Raw genomic sequence first — 14,961 nt, 5'->3', positions numbered from 1 at the left:
AAATACTACGGAGTCAGGAGTGTAATAAGTTCTGTATGTACGAAAGTATCTCTCTAACGATTTATAAAATTAACGCTTTTAGGCATTACTGGTAAACGGGATTAGATAAAAAAACTTATTCCCTTAAACAAATTAATAAATTACAATTAGTAAAATAATTTCAAAAGGTATTAATTTTAGATAATATTATCTCGTATCAACAGCGCAATTATGACAATTTATTTCAGTAATAAAATTATAAATAAAATAAGGATAATACAAATATGTACCTGCCTTTTAAATTAAATTTGTATTATTCGGGAGTTTTCTGTGTAATTCTAGGTGTTGTATAAAATATTATATACTTTTATAAGAAGAATGTGATATTGCAAATAAATGGACAAATTCGTTTTGGGACTATGATGCTTTGTAAAATTGAATAGGTGAATACATATTAAGTTAGAATCTAAAATTTACTAAACGAGCTGATTGTGTACCATTGACCTATTAAATAATAATAATGTCGTCCTGGCCGATATTGACCACAGCGGTCAATCTCAAGGGGTAATAGCCAACTAGGCAGAAACAAATTAGTGAATTTAATGCACATGATGTGCGCGTGTTTTCCCTTACTCTCATAATTCGTTTTCTTCTAAGGGACGGAAGGAGAACTTTGCGACAGAAAAACCTAATATTTTTTTATCTGTGGCCATAGATATAGCCACTAAAAGCCTTAAATATATTTAGGTATGTACATACAGACACATTAAAATTATAATATATATATAACATACAGACACGTAAAAATTACAGTTATCACATAAAAATATTTTTTATATAAGGTTTATTTATTTTTACTTGTTATGTAATGTTATTATGTAATACAGAAAACATGTTTTATTTATCTTATTTGGTCGAATTCTATTCCTATATATACTATGTGAATATTGATTAAAAGCTGTTGTTGAAATTTTCTAATGTTATTTTAATTTTATTGGAAAATAAAAGGCTCAAATAAATAATAATTTTATTTATATATAACCACTGCTGACTCCAAAAGATAAATACATTCCATGATTGTATTCACATTCAATACAGTCCATATGAATGATCACTACTAGACCACTGACTGAAGCATAAAGCTTTTAATAGAGTTGAATGCTTCCTTTGACGGTCACTTAATATTTTACTCATTCTTTTTTGTCTTAAGATTGTACAATTGGATTTATTTATGATTGGATAACTTTGTACAATCTTAAAACAAGTTCGTCGTAACTAGGCTTTACTTTACTGCGCTGTGAAAGTAGCAAGGAAGTCAGTGACAATCTTCTTCAATGATGCATCAGATTCGGGTGTGATCTGACCATCCTTGGCGATAGTGTTAAGCAGGCCCTGGTGGCTTGTCTTGATGTGCTGGGTGAATTCCTTCTCGAAAGCGGTGATCTTGGAGGGGTCTAGTTTGTCGAGATGTCCACGGACACCACAGTAGATGATGGCAACCTGTAAATGTAATTTTAAATTGTATTGTATTTATTTACTGTATTTTAAATCTTTAGTTTTATAATTTGATAAGAATATTCTAGACAACACTAGTAAATTTCATTTAATATGCATTTGCAAAGATTATGATCAAAACCAGACATTGACTTTGCTATATAAGATGTAAATGCACTACATCTGCATATATCATCAAAAAACCTTCCTGCAAAAGCAATCTATTTATTGCTTACAGAATAATATTGATGTTTGCCATATCTTAATCTTGGAAGGAAGGACAATGATTGATTTAAACATATTTATTATTATTACTTTTCAGTTCTTCCCATAAAAGTTCAAAGAAATGAGACACAGGCACACCATGTTTTTAATACCCTTCCATTTCTTTGAGCTCTAAATAGACACTGCATAATTTTGTACTGTACTTTTGATTATTGTTTTGTTGAATGAAATAAAATAGTATCTAATTAACCATGCTTAATTGTTAGTACTACACAATGTGATATCATTTTGTTCCACAACTCCTATGTTGTATAAAATAACTTTTTTGAACCAAATATTACAAACTTAGGTTTATCTGTCCAAGGAACTTTTTGCTGGACTAAAAGGATGACAATATAAGGGCTTAATGCATTTATTCCTTTGTTTGATGGCCCTAATAGGGGTTTTCTCAAACTATATGATCAACTTGCTAATTTCTCAATCATCTATTCATTGTAGTTAGCCTTTGTGGTTTAGAATGTGAAGATTCTATTCTGCTTGCTAGTAATGAAAATGAATGAATAGAATGAAAATGAATGATTATCTTACTGGAAGCTACTTGAAGAGCTCTTATCTCTCGGGCTTCTGAAGCATGGGCACCCTTTATTTGCCCTTTATTAAGTGCCAGTCTTGTGTACATTCAATGTTTTATAAACACAAGTCTTGGATAATTCAAGTTGGATGGCAATTGCATATTCAGATTTTCCTTTTCCAGATTTTTTGTCGAACAATTATAGCAGAACATATTTAACTAGTGATTTAGCAGTTTAACCATGTTTAAGACATTATCAGCTACAAATCACAAATTACTAATGTTTTTTACAAATTGTCTCATACTTTTGGACAGTAGTGTACACTAAGTGTTATATTTATAGATTATAGTATTATTAGTAATTACCTGTTCCTCAATGGCCATGGGCACATACTGTCCTTGTTTGAGCAGCTCAGTAAGACGCATACCACGGTTAAGCAGTTGCTGAGTAGCGGCATCCAAGTCTGAACCGAACTGAGCGAAGGCAGCTACCTCACGATACTGAGCTAACTCCAGTTTCATGGATCCAGCAACCTGGGTGACAAATAAATTATTAATAACTCATTTATACTATTTTGCTTTTCTAGAATGCTTGAATGAATGCAAAACAGAAAGAGACTGTTTCTGTTTCTACTCAATAAATTTAAATTTAAGTAAAAATATTAATAGTAAAACCAGCAAATATATATCAAAATGAATAATAGTACTATGCTACTCACTCAATCCATTGTTTTATTTACTTTCCAGAATGAATTACATTCACTCATAATTAAAGTTACTCGGAAAAATTAACACTGATTGTTTAAAGTGAGTATTAGCAAATAAAGATTTTTATTTCAAAAAATGAATTTTTAGCATTCAATTAAATATTAGTTTCGTATTTTTTCCGAACCTGTTTCATGGCCTTGGTTTGGGCAGCTGATCCTACACGGGATACAGACAGACCGACGTTGATGGCTGGTCGGATACCTTTGTAGAACAGCTCAGTTTCCAAGAAGATCTGGCCATCAGTGATGGAGATCACGTTGGTGGGAATGTATGCGGATACGTCACCAGCCTGGGTCTCGATGACAGGGAGAGCAGTCAAAGAACCACCGCCCATTTTGTCTGACCTAAAGAATTCATAAAGGATTGTGAATCTATATTACAATGATTTTAATATTTTATAAAATTACTGAAGTATCCAGAGTGCGAAAATTAAATAAAATATATATAAATATATAAATAAAATAAGTAAACTAAGGATTCATTAACATTGATGCAAAATTTGTTTAACAACATTGGTACTAATGGATATTAACAAATCACACTTAAGGTGATATGATATAATATATAAATATGTTTTGCACATCTTTCTGAATTGAAAGAAAATTGCTTCATGTAAAAAAGATTAGTCTAAATAGTTTTAGTCATGTTCTAGTATTTCTATTAACAAATACATACATCTTGGCTGCACGTTCAAGTAGACGGGAGTGGAGGTAGAACACATCACCAGGGTAGGCCTCACGACCAGGGGGACGACGCAGCAGCAGAGACATCTATCAATAATAGTGCATGCATATATAAAATTTCCTAAATTCAATCTATGGTAAAAATTAATATTTCACATATTTTTTTCGAATTGAGACCAAGTCAACAATTACAAACCAAGTCAACAACAATTATTATTACCTGACGGTAGGCGACAGCCTGTTTGGAAAGATCGTCGTAGATGATAAGAGCGTGCTTGCCGTTGTCACGGAAGAACTCTCCCATGGCACAACCAGAGTAAGGTGCCAAGTACTGCAGAGGCGCGGCATCAGACGCGGTAGCAGACACGATAATTGTGTAGTTGATGGCACCTTAGAAACCATTACAATTTGAGTATTTAAAAGTAAATTAATTTTGTAACAGAAAGATAAATGAACATAATATAATTTTACCAGCATCAGTCAGCCTCTTGACAATCTGTGCAACAGTAGACCTCTTCTGACCAATGGCAACATAGATGCAGTAAAGCTTCTTCTTCTCGTCTTCACCCTTGTTGAAACGCTGCTGGTTGATGATGGTGTCAATAGCCAACGCAGTTTTACCGGTCTGACGGTCACCAATGATCAGCTCACGCTGTCCACGACCAATAGGTACTAGGGAGTCCACAGCCTTGATACCTGAATGAAAAATATTACTATTTTAGGTTTAATTATTTTTAGCCACTGACTTAACTAATATATAATAAAAAAATATTATATAAGTATACATATGACTTTATGTATGATCAAAATTATAGTAGTTATTTTACATTAATATAAAATCTATTGGATGAAAGGTAAGAACATAGGTGTTTATGTATGAAAGGTAACTGAACTAATTAATTCAATTAGTCAATAAGGACATGGTGACTTAGATAACATGATTAATTTTCAATGTAGAGAGTAGTTAATTTCTTTTTCTATGAGCTGGCTGGTGACAATTTACCATAGTAACAGCCTGTAAGCATTTCACCACTGGGCTTAAGGTCTCCTCTACTATTTAGGATTAAGGTTTATTATAATGAATCATATATTTGTTCATTCTTACTGAAAAAACAGCTTATGTTAAAAATATATTAGTAAGACAAGGAATTTTACTTTAGCTAAGATTTCATAGTTCAATTGTAAATTTTTTATGAAGGACTTATTTTGATACATGTAATAATAGCAATTACCAAGTTTTCTGACTCTTGTCAGTACAATCAATATCAATAGGGTCTTCTAAACCATATTTTTTATTTTATAGGAAAATATGGTTTAGAATCCATATGTTTTTAAGAAACAGAAGCTGGGGTTCATGTAAAGTAATTATGACATAACATCTTACCAGTCTGCATAGGCTCGCGCACAGACACACGGGGGATAATACCAGGAGCCTTGATACCGACACGCATACGTCCCTTGGTGTCAATAGGACCTTTGCCGTCAATGGCGTTTCCGAGAGCATCTACTACGCGACCGAGCAGCTGTTCGCCGACGGGGACGTCTACGATGGCACCAGTACGTTTTACGATGTCGCCTTCCTTGATCAGCTTGTCGTTACCGAACACCACCACACCAACATTGTCGGCCTCCAAGTTGAGGGCCATACCCTAATAAGATTACATAAGAGTTTTATCTTCATACTGCATTATAAGTGTATCATAACTTTAGATTAGATGTATTTATTAAATATAATGTTTACCTAAAATATTGTATATAACAAACTTATTTATGTGAAGAAATATTGAAATGTAGGTACAATAAATATTTACACAAAATTTCAACATAAGTACATTAATGTTTATATGTTATAATTATGCAATAATTTTATAACATTTGAAAAATTACCATTTTGATATTATTTTTTTACATTATTCATATTCATTATTAATTCTCAACATTATAGTTAGATTGATGAATGATTAGTCATTATAGAATACAATTATACCAAACACTATAAGCAATGAAACAAACCTTTAAACCAGAAGAGAATTCCACCATCTCTTCAGCCTGAATATTCTTAAGACCATACACACGGGCAATACCGTCTCCGATGCTCATCACACGGCCAGTCTCTTCCAAATCAGCCTGGAGAATTAAATTAAATATTTATAGAGTAGATTATAAAATATATAAACTAAAAAATTAATAATAATTGTACTTAATTTAATTTACTCTACTTTAATATTTTTATCACAAATATTTTATTAGTGAAATAAAATTAACAGTACTGAATTTAAAAAAGGTAATTATAAAAATTAATTAATTATACAATTCTCTAAAAATTCTAGATAACAATTATTGAGAGTAAGAGAATAAATAGCTATTCCTTAATTAATCATTGTTTTTTTTCATATATTAACATTTTATTTATGTATTCGATTTCATTTATTTTATCATCTATAATTAGATTTGTACCAACAAAATATAAATTTTAAATATAACCTTAACAGAATCTACTTCATATTGATAAAGTGCTACATAGTTTATGTAACATATATACTAACCTTGGGTGCGGCACCGAGGATTCTCTCCTCCAAAATTGTGGAGATTTCGGCAGCCCGTTGTGTGCACGAGACATGGAGCTTGCGGGAAGCCACCGACACGGCGGGCACAGCGACCTTCGACACCTACCATCGAATATTTGAAATTTACTAATAACGAAAACTACTGAACTAAATAAACTAATTGCGATTATTGCCGCAAATTTGAAACTAAAATAAATACACTATAGTAGAAAATGGACATGCTTTTAACATAAATTCATTCGGACTCTATTACATAACACAATTTTCTGAATATGATAAGTAACCCATAATTTATGGACGAACATTTTAAATAAGTCTTAATTCTTTATAAATTCGTATGTAAGACTACGCATGACCCAATTAATAGGAGATTTATTAAATATATTAATATATGGGGCCGACATTGCGGTGAACATAGTAACCGGAATGTATATTTTTTTAGTTAAAATGAATTGAAAATTTAATAAATACCTGGGTGGCAGCATTAGGCAAGCGCCTGGCCACCGAGGAGGCCAAACGAGCGGAGATCAGCGACATTTTTAACAAATACTTAATTTCAATGGTAGACTGAAGAACCGTGTTACACTCCGCTCGCGACTCGTTGCGATATTACAGGAAATGACACAATCGATCATTGTCTGTGGTTGAATAGTACTGCAGCTTTCGTTTAGAAATATAGATCCCATTACATAATTTAAGCATATTAAAAGAAAATACGTATATTTAATATTTTTTCTAATTTGAAATGTATTTTTTCATAATCTTTTTACTTTAATTTAATAACTTACATAAAATAATTTGGTTATAATAAAGTAATAGCATGTTTAATTATTTCTAAACTATATTACAGGATGTCGAACTTATCGTAAATTGCCCTTATATTTTAATTTTTTCTTTTAAATGATACTTCTTGATTTGATTACTAAAATCTTATGTTTTTATTTAAAAACAAACAGAAATAAACTATCTTTTGCATATAATAAAATATTTGTTTAAGCTAAAATAATGTTTTTTTTCTTCATCTCATATAAATGAAACGGTCTAAATAAACGTATATATAATATTAATAAAATATATATACGAATATATTATATTCATAAAACTTTAATTTTTTTATTGTGTTGTGTAAATCACAGTGTTTATTTATAAATATTATCTGTAACTTTGAAATTTGAATTGTCTTATTTTGTCAGCTGGGAAAAGTCAGCCGACTTCAATGATCGAAATGTTTGACAATTAAAAGTGATAACAAAATGTTTGTAGCTTACTGTGTGATTCTAATAAATAATTTTAAGCTTTATAAATTGTGATGGCTATATTCGAGAGATCCTCGCAAACCAAAGTCCAAATAGATGACACCGAAAGGCTTGAATGTGTTTTAGAAAATGCGCAAAATATTAATAATCATACCGTAAGTTTTATTCATAATTGGTACAGGGAAAAGCGACTACTTTTGTGTGTTTAATATTTAATTGAATTATAGGAATATATATTGCGTGTGCAGCGAGGGCAGAATAAGGAGAATAGATGGACGGTGTCACGTCGTTACAGAGACTTTGCTTCTTTGCATGTCAGCCTACTGCAGGCTAACGTTGACCTTCCTATTCCACCTAAAAAATTTATTGGAAATATGCAACCATCCTTTGTGGCTGAGCGACAAGTGGCATTGCAGGTTTTTTTTAAACTGTACTTACATTATATATAATAAGGATAAAAAAAGATACTTCACAATAATGATATGAATAATTCTTTCAAATTGGTTTTCAAATATGATGGAAACATGACTATTAAACCTATTTGTTCTTGTTTTTAGAATTATATAAATGAAGTCTTGAAACACCAAGTGCTATCTTTATCATTGCAAGTAAGAAGTTTTTTGGACCCGAACAATTACCCATTATCCATTAATGGTATGTATTAACAAACATTTGAATTAAATAAAAACCTTGTTAGCATATTTAACAATTTAATTTCAAGAAAATTTATTCCAATTCTAATTAAAAGTGCCTAAAATCAAAAGTGTTTAATTATTATTTTTAAAAATAGGTATGTATTAGTTTATTTTTCTTATCAAGTACTTGACAATGTTTACACAGTTTATATTAAGACAATGTAGAGCAAAATATAATTAATATTATAGACACATAAGAATTGTGTGCACTTTAATAAAAAATGTTAAATTAAAATTGCTCATAGCATCAAATAAAAAAAAATGTTCATATTAACATGCAAATCATATTATGATTTATTTTAACTTGTTCACAGAACAGGCACTGCAGACTATTTCTATAGCTTTAAGAGGGGATGGTCAGTTTGAATTAAAATGTCCATTAACAGATATTGGATGGAGAATAAGGAAACATTATTTTTTAGTAAGTTCAAAAACTTAGATGATTGATGACGATGATAGTGTTTTTTTTATTAGTCCAAATTTAAAAATGCGAGACGGAAAAAATATATTATTGCTTTAATATTGACAAATAACCAGTGTTTATTCGTTTTATAAATCAGAAGAAAAAAATAGATTTTAATTGATACTTTTTTTTTTAAATAAATTGAAGTTGCATTTTTGTCTTATTTTGAAAAAATTCTAGGAAAACGTTATACCTCAAAATTGGTTCACTTTTGCATCCTGCATATGGGGTTAAAATTATCGCAAATAATCACCCCTATCACCTAACGGGAATACGTCGAATTACCAATAACCCTGTATATATCAGCACATTAGGGAGTATGATATTGATAGTTTTAACATCTCAGTCTTGTTATGCAAAGACATTTGTATAACTATAACACATCTTATCATACCTGTTAACACGTCAAAATGTCATCAACTGTCAATAACATAGAACATCTTATCATCTTCACATGAAATCTTTTATATGAATTTAGTAGTCAATAATTTTTCAGTTATCATATTGTTTAAAACTTTTTGCAATCATAATTATATAAATAGTTTTATTATTTGTTTTTATCATTTTCAGGTCAACGAGTCAGAGAGTCAGTTGAACTGTATGCTATCATGGCAGAATTATGGTCCCGACTGTACTTTACATAGTAAAGACTTACAATTAGCTTTCAAGAGTTTACAGAATATATCTGTGAGAAATTTTACTATATTTTATTTATTATTTATTATTATTCATTTAAAGAAGTATATTTTATTTTCAATGATATAAAATAGTAAATACTGATAAAATTCTTATAATAAAGCAAACTTTACATAAATATTTTAATTATTTTATAAGAATAAATTGTTAAAGGTCATTAGAAAAATGTCGGAATTAGTTTATTAAATATATTTTTTACAACCTCTGTCATGTTACTGAAGAACTTTATCTTTACCATTTATGAAGCAATTCTAAAATGTTTACGATTATTAAATTTTTGTTCTCAATAAATTTTAGTATTCACAATTTGTAAATAAACCAATAATTCTAAAAAAAGTGTTTCACAAAAACAAACAAACGAAAGGAGGTTTAATTCTTTTTAGTTGAAATTTATTTTTAAATGTCACTTCACCTTTCGTTTTATTACACATTTTATCTCACCAAATTAAAAACTTTTTAATTACTTTCTATTTGAACATTTGTAAATTAGCTTAGAAATAAATAAAAAATAATGTTGGGTTTCAAAGCTTATACTAAACTATTAGATACAAGTCACAAAGAAGCTACTGTATCTGATACCTTTATTTTACGAAATAGGAAGAGTTTCAAAGTATTCTTATAAACAAAACTAATAATAGTTCCAGTTGCAGGTTGTTTTATACTAAAATCATTAACATTTTTAGCATCCCTACATAGACAATGTATTAGCGATGCATACATTAGAAACGGGTGCCTACGTAGTTAGAAAAATTCACGAGAATGGAAGCATTAGAGATTTATTATATGGGACTGAGTACAATAAGAATTATTTAGCTAAGTATGGAAATCCGAAGGTTAGGAAACCTTTTACGAATGGACAAATATCACATTATGGATATCAAATTTTACAAGCATTGAAGTTTTTACACGACAAAGAATTATGTCATGGTGAGCTTGCTTTATTATTACCTCTATTTTTAGGAAAATAAATTTTATGTATTTCTTTTTTAATTTAATTTTTCATTATGATTAATAAATCCGATTTCACGTATTGAAGGATGCTTGACGCGTTTCCGACAGATTTCCATAATCGTGGAAAGAGATGATAATAACATGACCTTGAACATATATTTTTAGAAGCATTGATTAATTAATTCATAATAAACATGAACATTCCAAAGTATGTCTAACATTTTCATGAGACTTAAATTTTCTTAATTTATTTCTTTTAATTGCAATTATTGATAAGTTAAACGCCTTAGTTTATGGTCTGGAAATATAATTTTATTATGTGTATTTAAATGATGGTTTAGTAAATGTAAAACAGAGATGGATTAAATTAATTATCAGTTTTATTTTTAAGTGCTGAATTTGTGTTTACAATGACATATTTTACCGAAAGATCTTATTTTATGAGCAATATTTTTTTGAATAAACTTAAGAACTATTAGTCTACTTCGGTTATGATAAACGCAGCAAATTTAAATGTGATCTTTAAATTTGTTTGAAAACGACTTACGTTGGTATACTTCTACGATGCGCGCGTTCTTTAATGTCATAATTAATGTATTCAATATCACATATCGACTGATGTTCCATGATCGTGTTTTGCAGTTTTCGAATTTCGAGTTTGTTTCATAATAACTATACAATACTTTAAATGATTTTTAGGAAACGTCCATCCAGGAAACATAACAATAGAAAACCAAACGGCTCTTTTAATGGATGTAGAGAACTTCCTGATGGGCGTGCCGAGTCTCTATCGACCGTTTCTGCTGGAGCTGAAGCGAACGAGCTCCGCAGAAGCGGTCGATGTGTATTGTTTTGGAAGAACATTGTACGAAATGGCTTTTGCAGCACCACTCGAAAGCTACTACTGTGATATATATCCGGAGGGAATCTCACATGATTTGGGTAAAAAATACTTTTCACCTTATTTGTTATAATAATGTGCTCGAGGCTACACACACAGGGTATGCCTATTCAGTGTATATATACATGGTTCACGTAGACCAGTGGTGCTACTACGGTTATAATTCGCAATCGCAACTAATATTTGATAGCAACAGTTGCTTATGCTCCAACCGTAATAGTCCCACGGGATACAAGGATACCGGAAGGACGTTCCACTCCTGGTCGCTCGTATCGGAGCAACAGCTGCTATTCGCTTAACTCGAAACAAAGCAAGTCGTATATACGGATGTGCGCGGCGGCGGCAGAGGCGGTGCTGCGGCAGTGCGTGTCGGGCGCGGCGGCGCGGCGCGGGCCGGCGGCGCTGGGCGCGCTGCTGCGACACCCGTTCTTCACGCGCACGCACGTCGACGTCGGCCGCGCGCACCTCAAGTTCCCCCTGCAGCTCAAGGACCAGCTCAGGGCGGCGCGGCACGTCGCGGAGGAGCGGCTTCGGCTCGGACAGAAATCGGTACCGTTTCTGTTTTTTTTTTTTTAATTTAATATGAATGATCGAGGAAAGCATGAATTTTTAGTTGCGTAGTTTGTGTAAATAATTGATTCATCTTGTTCTCGCAATAAAGGGAAATTGCAACGAAACTTGTGTTTCGCCTCAGGTTCCACCGCGTCATGCATGCGTGCGTGAATATTCACGAAACTCAGTGAGACTCTATTCTAGAATGTTTCTGTTCTATATTATAGAATGTTTTATTTTAATTTAAAATGTGTGTTAAAGAAGGTAACTGCTGGTTTTATTATAAATCATTATATTCTATTTTAGGTCCGAAACGCAAAAAGGGAAGTAAGAATACAGGAAATCCTAAATTCTGAGGAGGAAATGAAAAAGCAAAAAAGAAAAGCGGTGAGTTTATTCTTTGGAAATGTATAATTTGACTTGCTGCTTTGCGCGTTTTTAACTGCCTAAAATATTACTGCTCCGGTGCTATAATATTAATTATCCTATAACCGTTCTTAAGAAATGAGCTTTCAAATGCAAATATATTTTTTGCGATACCGAAGAGTTCTAGAGATTAAAGCGTCCATACGAACTCTTCAGCTTTATTATGACATAATATATCATTTGATTTAAAAAAAATGTTTAGTACATGTAAAAGAAATAAGTTATACATGTTCGAGTACGTGATAATTATCAGAGTAATTAATTGAAAAATCTGCTCATTGCAAACGTGACACAACTTATCAGCTTACCTTTTTACTGGAGGAACAGAAATAGGAGCAGAGCTATCCTTATCGACATGACAATATGACATTGTAGTTCTCTCGTAGAACTTATAAATATTGGAATTTATCGTAACTGTGTGCTCTGTGTATCGCAGAGGAGGCGTGAGAGCGTGTGGAAGTCGAGCTCGTCGCTGGCGGACGTGAGCACGGCGTCGTCGCCGTCGCCGCCGTCGCCGCCCACGCCGCCCGCGCCCGCGCCGCCCGCCGGTACGCTTAGCGTGACTGCCACGCATTCTATTTATCCGTACTGTAGACAGTTCCCCCCTCTTTATTCCAATCATTACAGTGCAATTGAGCCCGCAGAGTCCGTGTCCTAATGCTGTGAACAGATTAGCTAAGTGTTCACACGAGCATTAAGTTAAATCACCAATAGATTCTAATATATTTCTAAATTTATTTTTCAATACAAGTATTTTTACAGAGTTAAACTTTCAGGTGGTGGATTGTATTTTTATATCATATTGTATCATCACTTAATTCAAAAGAATTTGATTGATATCGTTGAATCACAGACATACTATAAATATAATTAAACTTATAATGTTATAAATCAAAGTATTCGTTAGTTAATACAAATACATGTCTTCTATTCAATGTCCCAAACTTCACTTTTTATTTGATTAAAAATTTTGCGATTCAGTCAAGTATAATTTTGGTCAACATTACGTCTGGTAACGTATATTTTTGCAATATTAACCTTACCTTAATCCAATCGAAAATTAGGTTGAAAAGAGGCGAGCGCCAAACAGGGAATTAAAGATCATTTAATAAGTCTTCGACTTTGCACTTTCTGAATCTGTCTTTTTTTTTAAATTAGTTGTTGTAACAATGTATATCTCCAGTATACATTGTTTCTTTTTCGGTTATACTTTCTTTCGCATAGAAAATTAATAATTAATTTTAATTAACCGAGTAGATAAAATAAATAAAATTTCAAAGTGTTTATTATTAGACATTTTTTCAGAGCAATGTCTTCCGATGTTCTTGTTAGTAAAAAATAAAAAATATTATTTAAAGCAATATTCTTGATCACTCAAGATATGCGCAACGTGAACTAAACTACTCGGTACTCCGAGACCGATGCTTTCTTGGATTGAATTGATTGAACGACTTATATATTAGTAATCATTATAAATCTCCATTAGGAGCATAGTGGTACATTGTTGTAATTAAATAAAAATGAATATAAATCGTTTATCAGTATTTGATTGTTGAATATGTAATATTGTTCGCAGCGGCTTCATCGCGCGGGGCTCTCCTGAGCGCCATCTGCTCCTTCGACAAGTCGCGGCTGTCGCGCGTCGTGTCTCACTGAGCGGTCGCGCCTCGCGGGTCTATTGCCAATGAGATTCCCTGGCGACAAGTAGCTGAACTAACTTTTGTTAAGACATATGGTTTATTTTTCAAGTGAAATTTGAACAATTTATAAAATAAATGACAAAAATTTGAGTATTGAAATATTAATAATCGTAATGGAAAAGATATCAAACAAAAAATACAACTATGAATGTCGTTAATATAACAAATGGGTTTAAATATTGTCATATCTTGGCTAACAATGAAAACTTAGTTAAGCTTCGAGAAACAGTTTTTATCCAGAAATTATTTTTTCTATTCTACCCATTTTGAATTGGCTTAAATATGTTCAGAGAAAATTACCATATTAATAACACATAAAATACAAACATTTATAATCTTTAAAATTGTAAAATTCACAAGTAGCCTCAAAATGAAATAATGAAATTTGACATTAAGTACAATTTGATTTATCTTATTTCAGTATTCACGGTTAAATAAAAACATAGAGTAGGTAGCCGAAAAGTGGCCAAGTGGTCCATTGTATTTTTTTATCCACGAGTTGAACATAACATACGTTAGAATTTAAATACCATATAATGACATTTATAGGTGATTGTTAAAATAGGAATGTTGATGAAGGATTTCCGAGTCTTTCTACTAGATATGATAAAAATAAGATGCATTTTATTACATATTTCATAACACATAAAGTTATTATTGTATCAAGTGCATTCAAAGGTTTGTTAGAAGTTAAAATATTTTACATAATCATATGTTATTGAAATTAATGTTAACTTGATACTTTGATAAAAAAAAAACATATTTAAATATAGAACCAATTTATTATTACAAATTCAAACCAACATATTTTAATATAAATAATATAATTTTTCCTGTCTTTTTAAAACAAGTTACTTAGTATTTTCCATATTAATTTTATATCCATTTCTCTATCTACCAAGATCAATATATTTTTAAGGTGTTAATTTGATCTCTAAAAATAATTATTATTAACTAGCTTTTGTTTCATCCTAATTTATAATAAAAAAAAAAATAATAGAACGCTTGATTGTATAGGTTCGACTTATATTTTT

The 14,961-nt window shown here is 31.2% G+C and overlaps 2 protein-coding genes across 2 annotated transcripts; one reads left to right on the top strand and one right to left on the bottom strand.

Moving 5' to 3' along the window:
- Positions 1 to 994: 994 nt before the first annotated feature.
- LOC125070277 (ATP synthase subunit alpha, mitochondrial) lies at positions 995 to 6,917 on the bottom strand. The gene is made up of 10 exons (XM_047680071.1): positions 6,759 to 6,917; positions 6,267 to 6,389; positions 5,734 to 5,847; positions 5,105 to 5,369; positions 4,192 to 4,416; positions 3,941 to 4,110; positions 3,713 to 3,807; positions 3,162 to 3,381; positions 2,636 to 2,803; positions 995 to 1,479 (listed from the first exon to the last, which is right to left on the bottom strand). The coding sequence occupies exons 1-10, from the start codon at positions 6,822 to 6,824 to the stop codon at positions 1,267 to 1,269; spliced, it is 1,659 nt and encodes a 552-aa protein (XP_047536027.1). The 5' UTR covers positions 6,825 to 6,917; the 3' UTR covers positions 995 to 1,266.
- Positions 6,918 to 7,498: 581 nt separating this feature from the next.
- Positions 7,499 to 14,881, top strand: LOC125070557 (PX domain-containing protein kinase-like protein). Its single transcript, XM_047680468.1, has 11 exons — positions 7,499 to 7,698; positions 7,771 to 7,959; positions 8,101 to 8,197; positions 8,553 to 8,659; positions 9,272 to 9,388; positions 10,081 to 10,324; positions 11,048 to 11,290; positions 11,596 to 11,798; positions 12,108 to 12,188; positions 12,664 to 12,775; positions 13,804 to 14,881. The coding sequence occupies exons 1-11, from the start codon at positions 7,597 to 7,599 to the stop codon at positions 13,881 to 13,883; spliced, it is 1,575 nt and encodes a 524-aa protein (XP_047536424.1). The 5' UTR covers positions 7,499 to 7,596; the 3' UTR covers positions 13,884 to 14,881.
- The last annotated feature ends 80 nt before the right edge of the window (positions 14,882 to 14,961 follow it).

The sequence above is a fragment of the Vanessa atalanta genome, chromosome 17, assembly GCF_905147765.1.
Source record: "Vanessa atalanta chromosome 17, ilVanAtal1.2, whole genome shotgun sequence".
NCBI lineage: Eukaryota > Metazoa > Arthropoda > Insecta > Lepidoptera > Nymphalidae > Vanessa > Vanessa atalanta.
This window is presented reverse-complemented; position numbering and strand designations above follow the sequence as displayed.

What these genes read in the sequence shown, in the direction of transcription:
- LOC125070277 (XM_047680071.1), bottom strand. Translation starts at nt 6,824, where the DNA reads ATGTCGCTGATCTCCGCTCGTTTGGCCTCCTCGGTGGCCAGGCGCTTG. An exon ending in GCGCGAGCCTATGCAGACTG is followed by an intron (nt 4,417 to 5,104) that starts GTAAGATGTTAT and finishes TTTTTCATTCAG; the next exon opens with GTATCAAGGCTGTGGACTCC. An exon ending in CTTGAACGTGCAGCCAAGAT is followed by an intron (nt 3,382 to 3,712) that starts GTATGTATTTGT and finishes TGAATTCTTTAG; the next exon opens with GTCAGACAAAATGGGCGGTG.
- LOC125070557 (XM_047680468.1), top strand. Translation starts at nt 7,597, where the DNA reads ATGGCTATATTCGAGAGATCCTCGCAAACCAAAGTCCAAATAGATGAC. An exon ending in TTACCCATTATCCATTAATG is followed by an intron (nt 8,198 to 8,552) that starts GTATGTATTAAC and finishes ACTTGTTCACAG; the next exon opens with AACAGGCACTGCAGACTATT. An exon ending in TTCGGCTCGGACAGAAATCG is followed by an intron (nt 11,799 to 12,107) that starts GTACCGTTTCTG and finishes ATTCTATTTTAG; the next exon opens with GTCCGAAACGCAAAAAGGGA.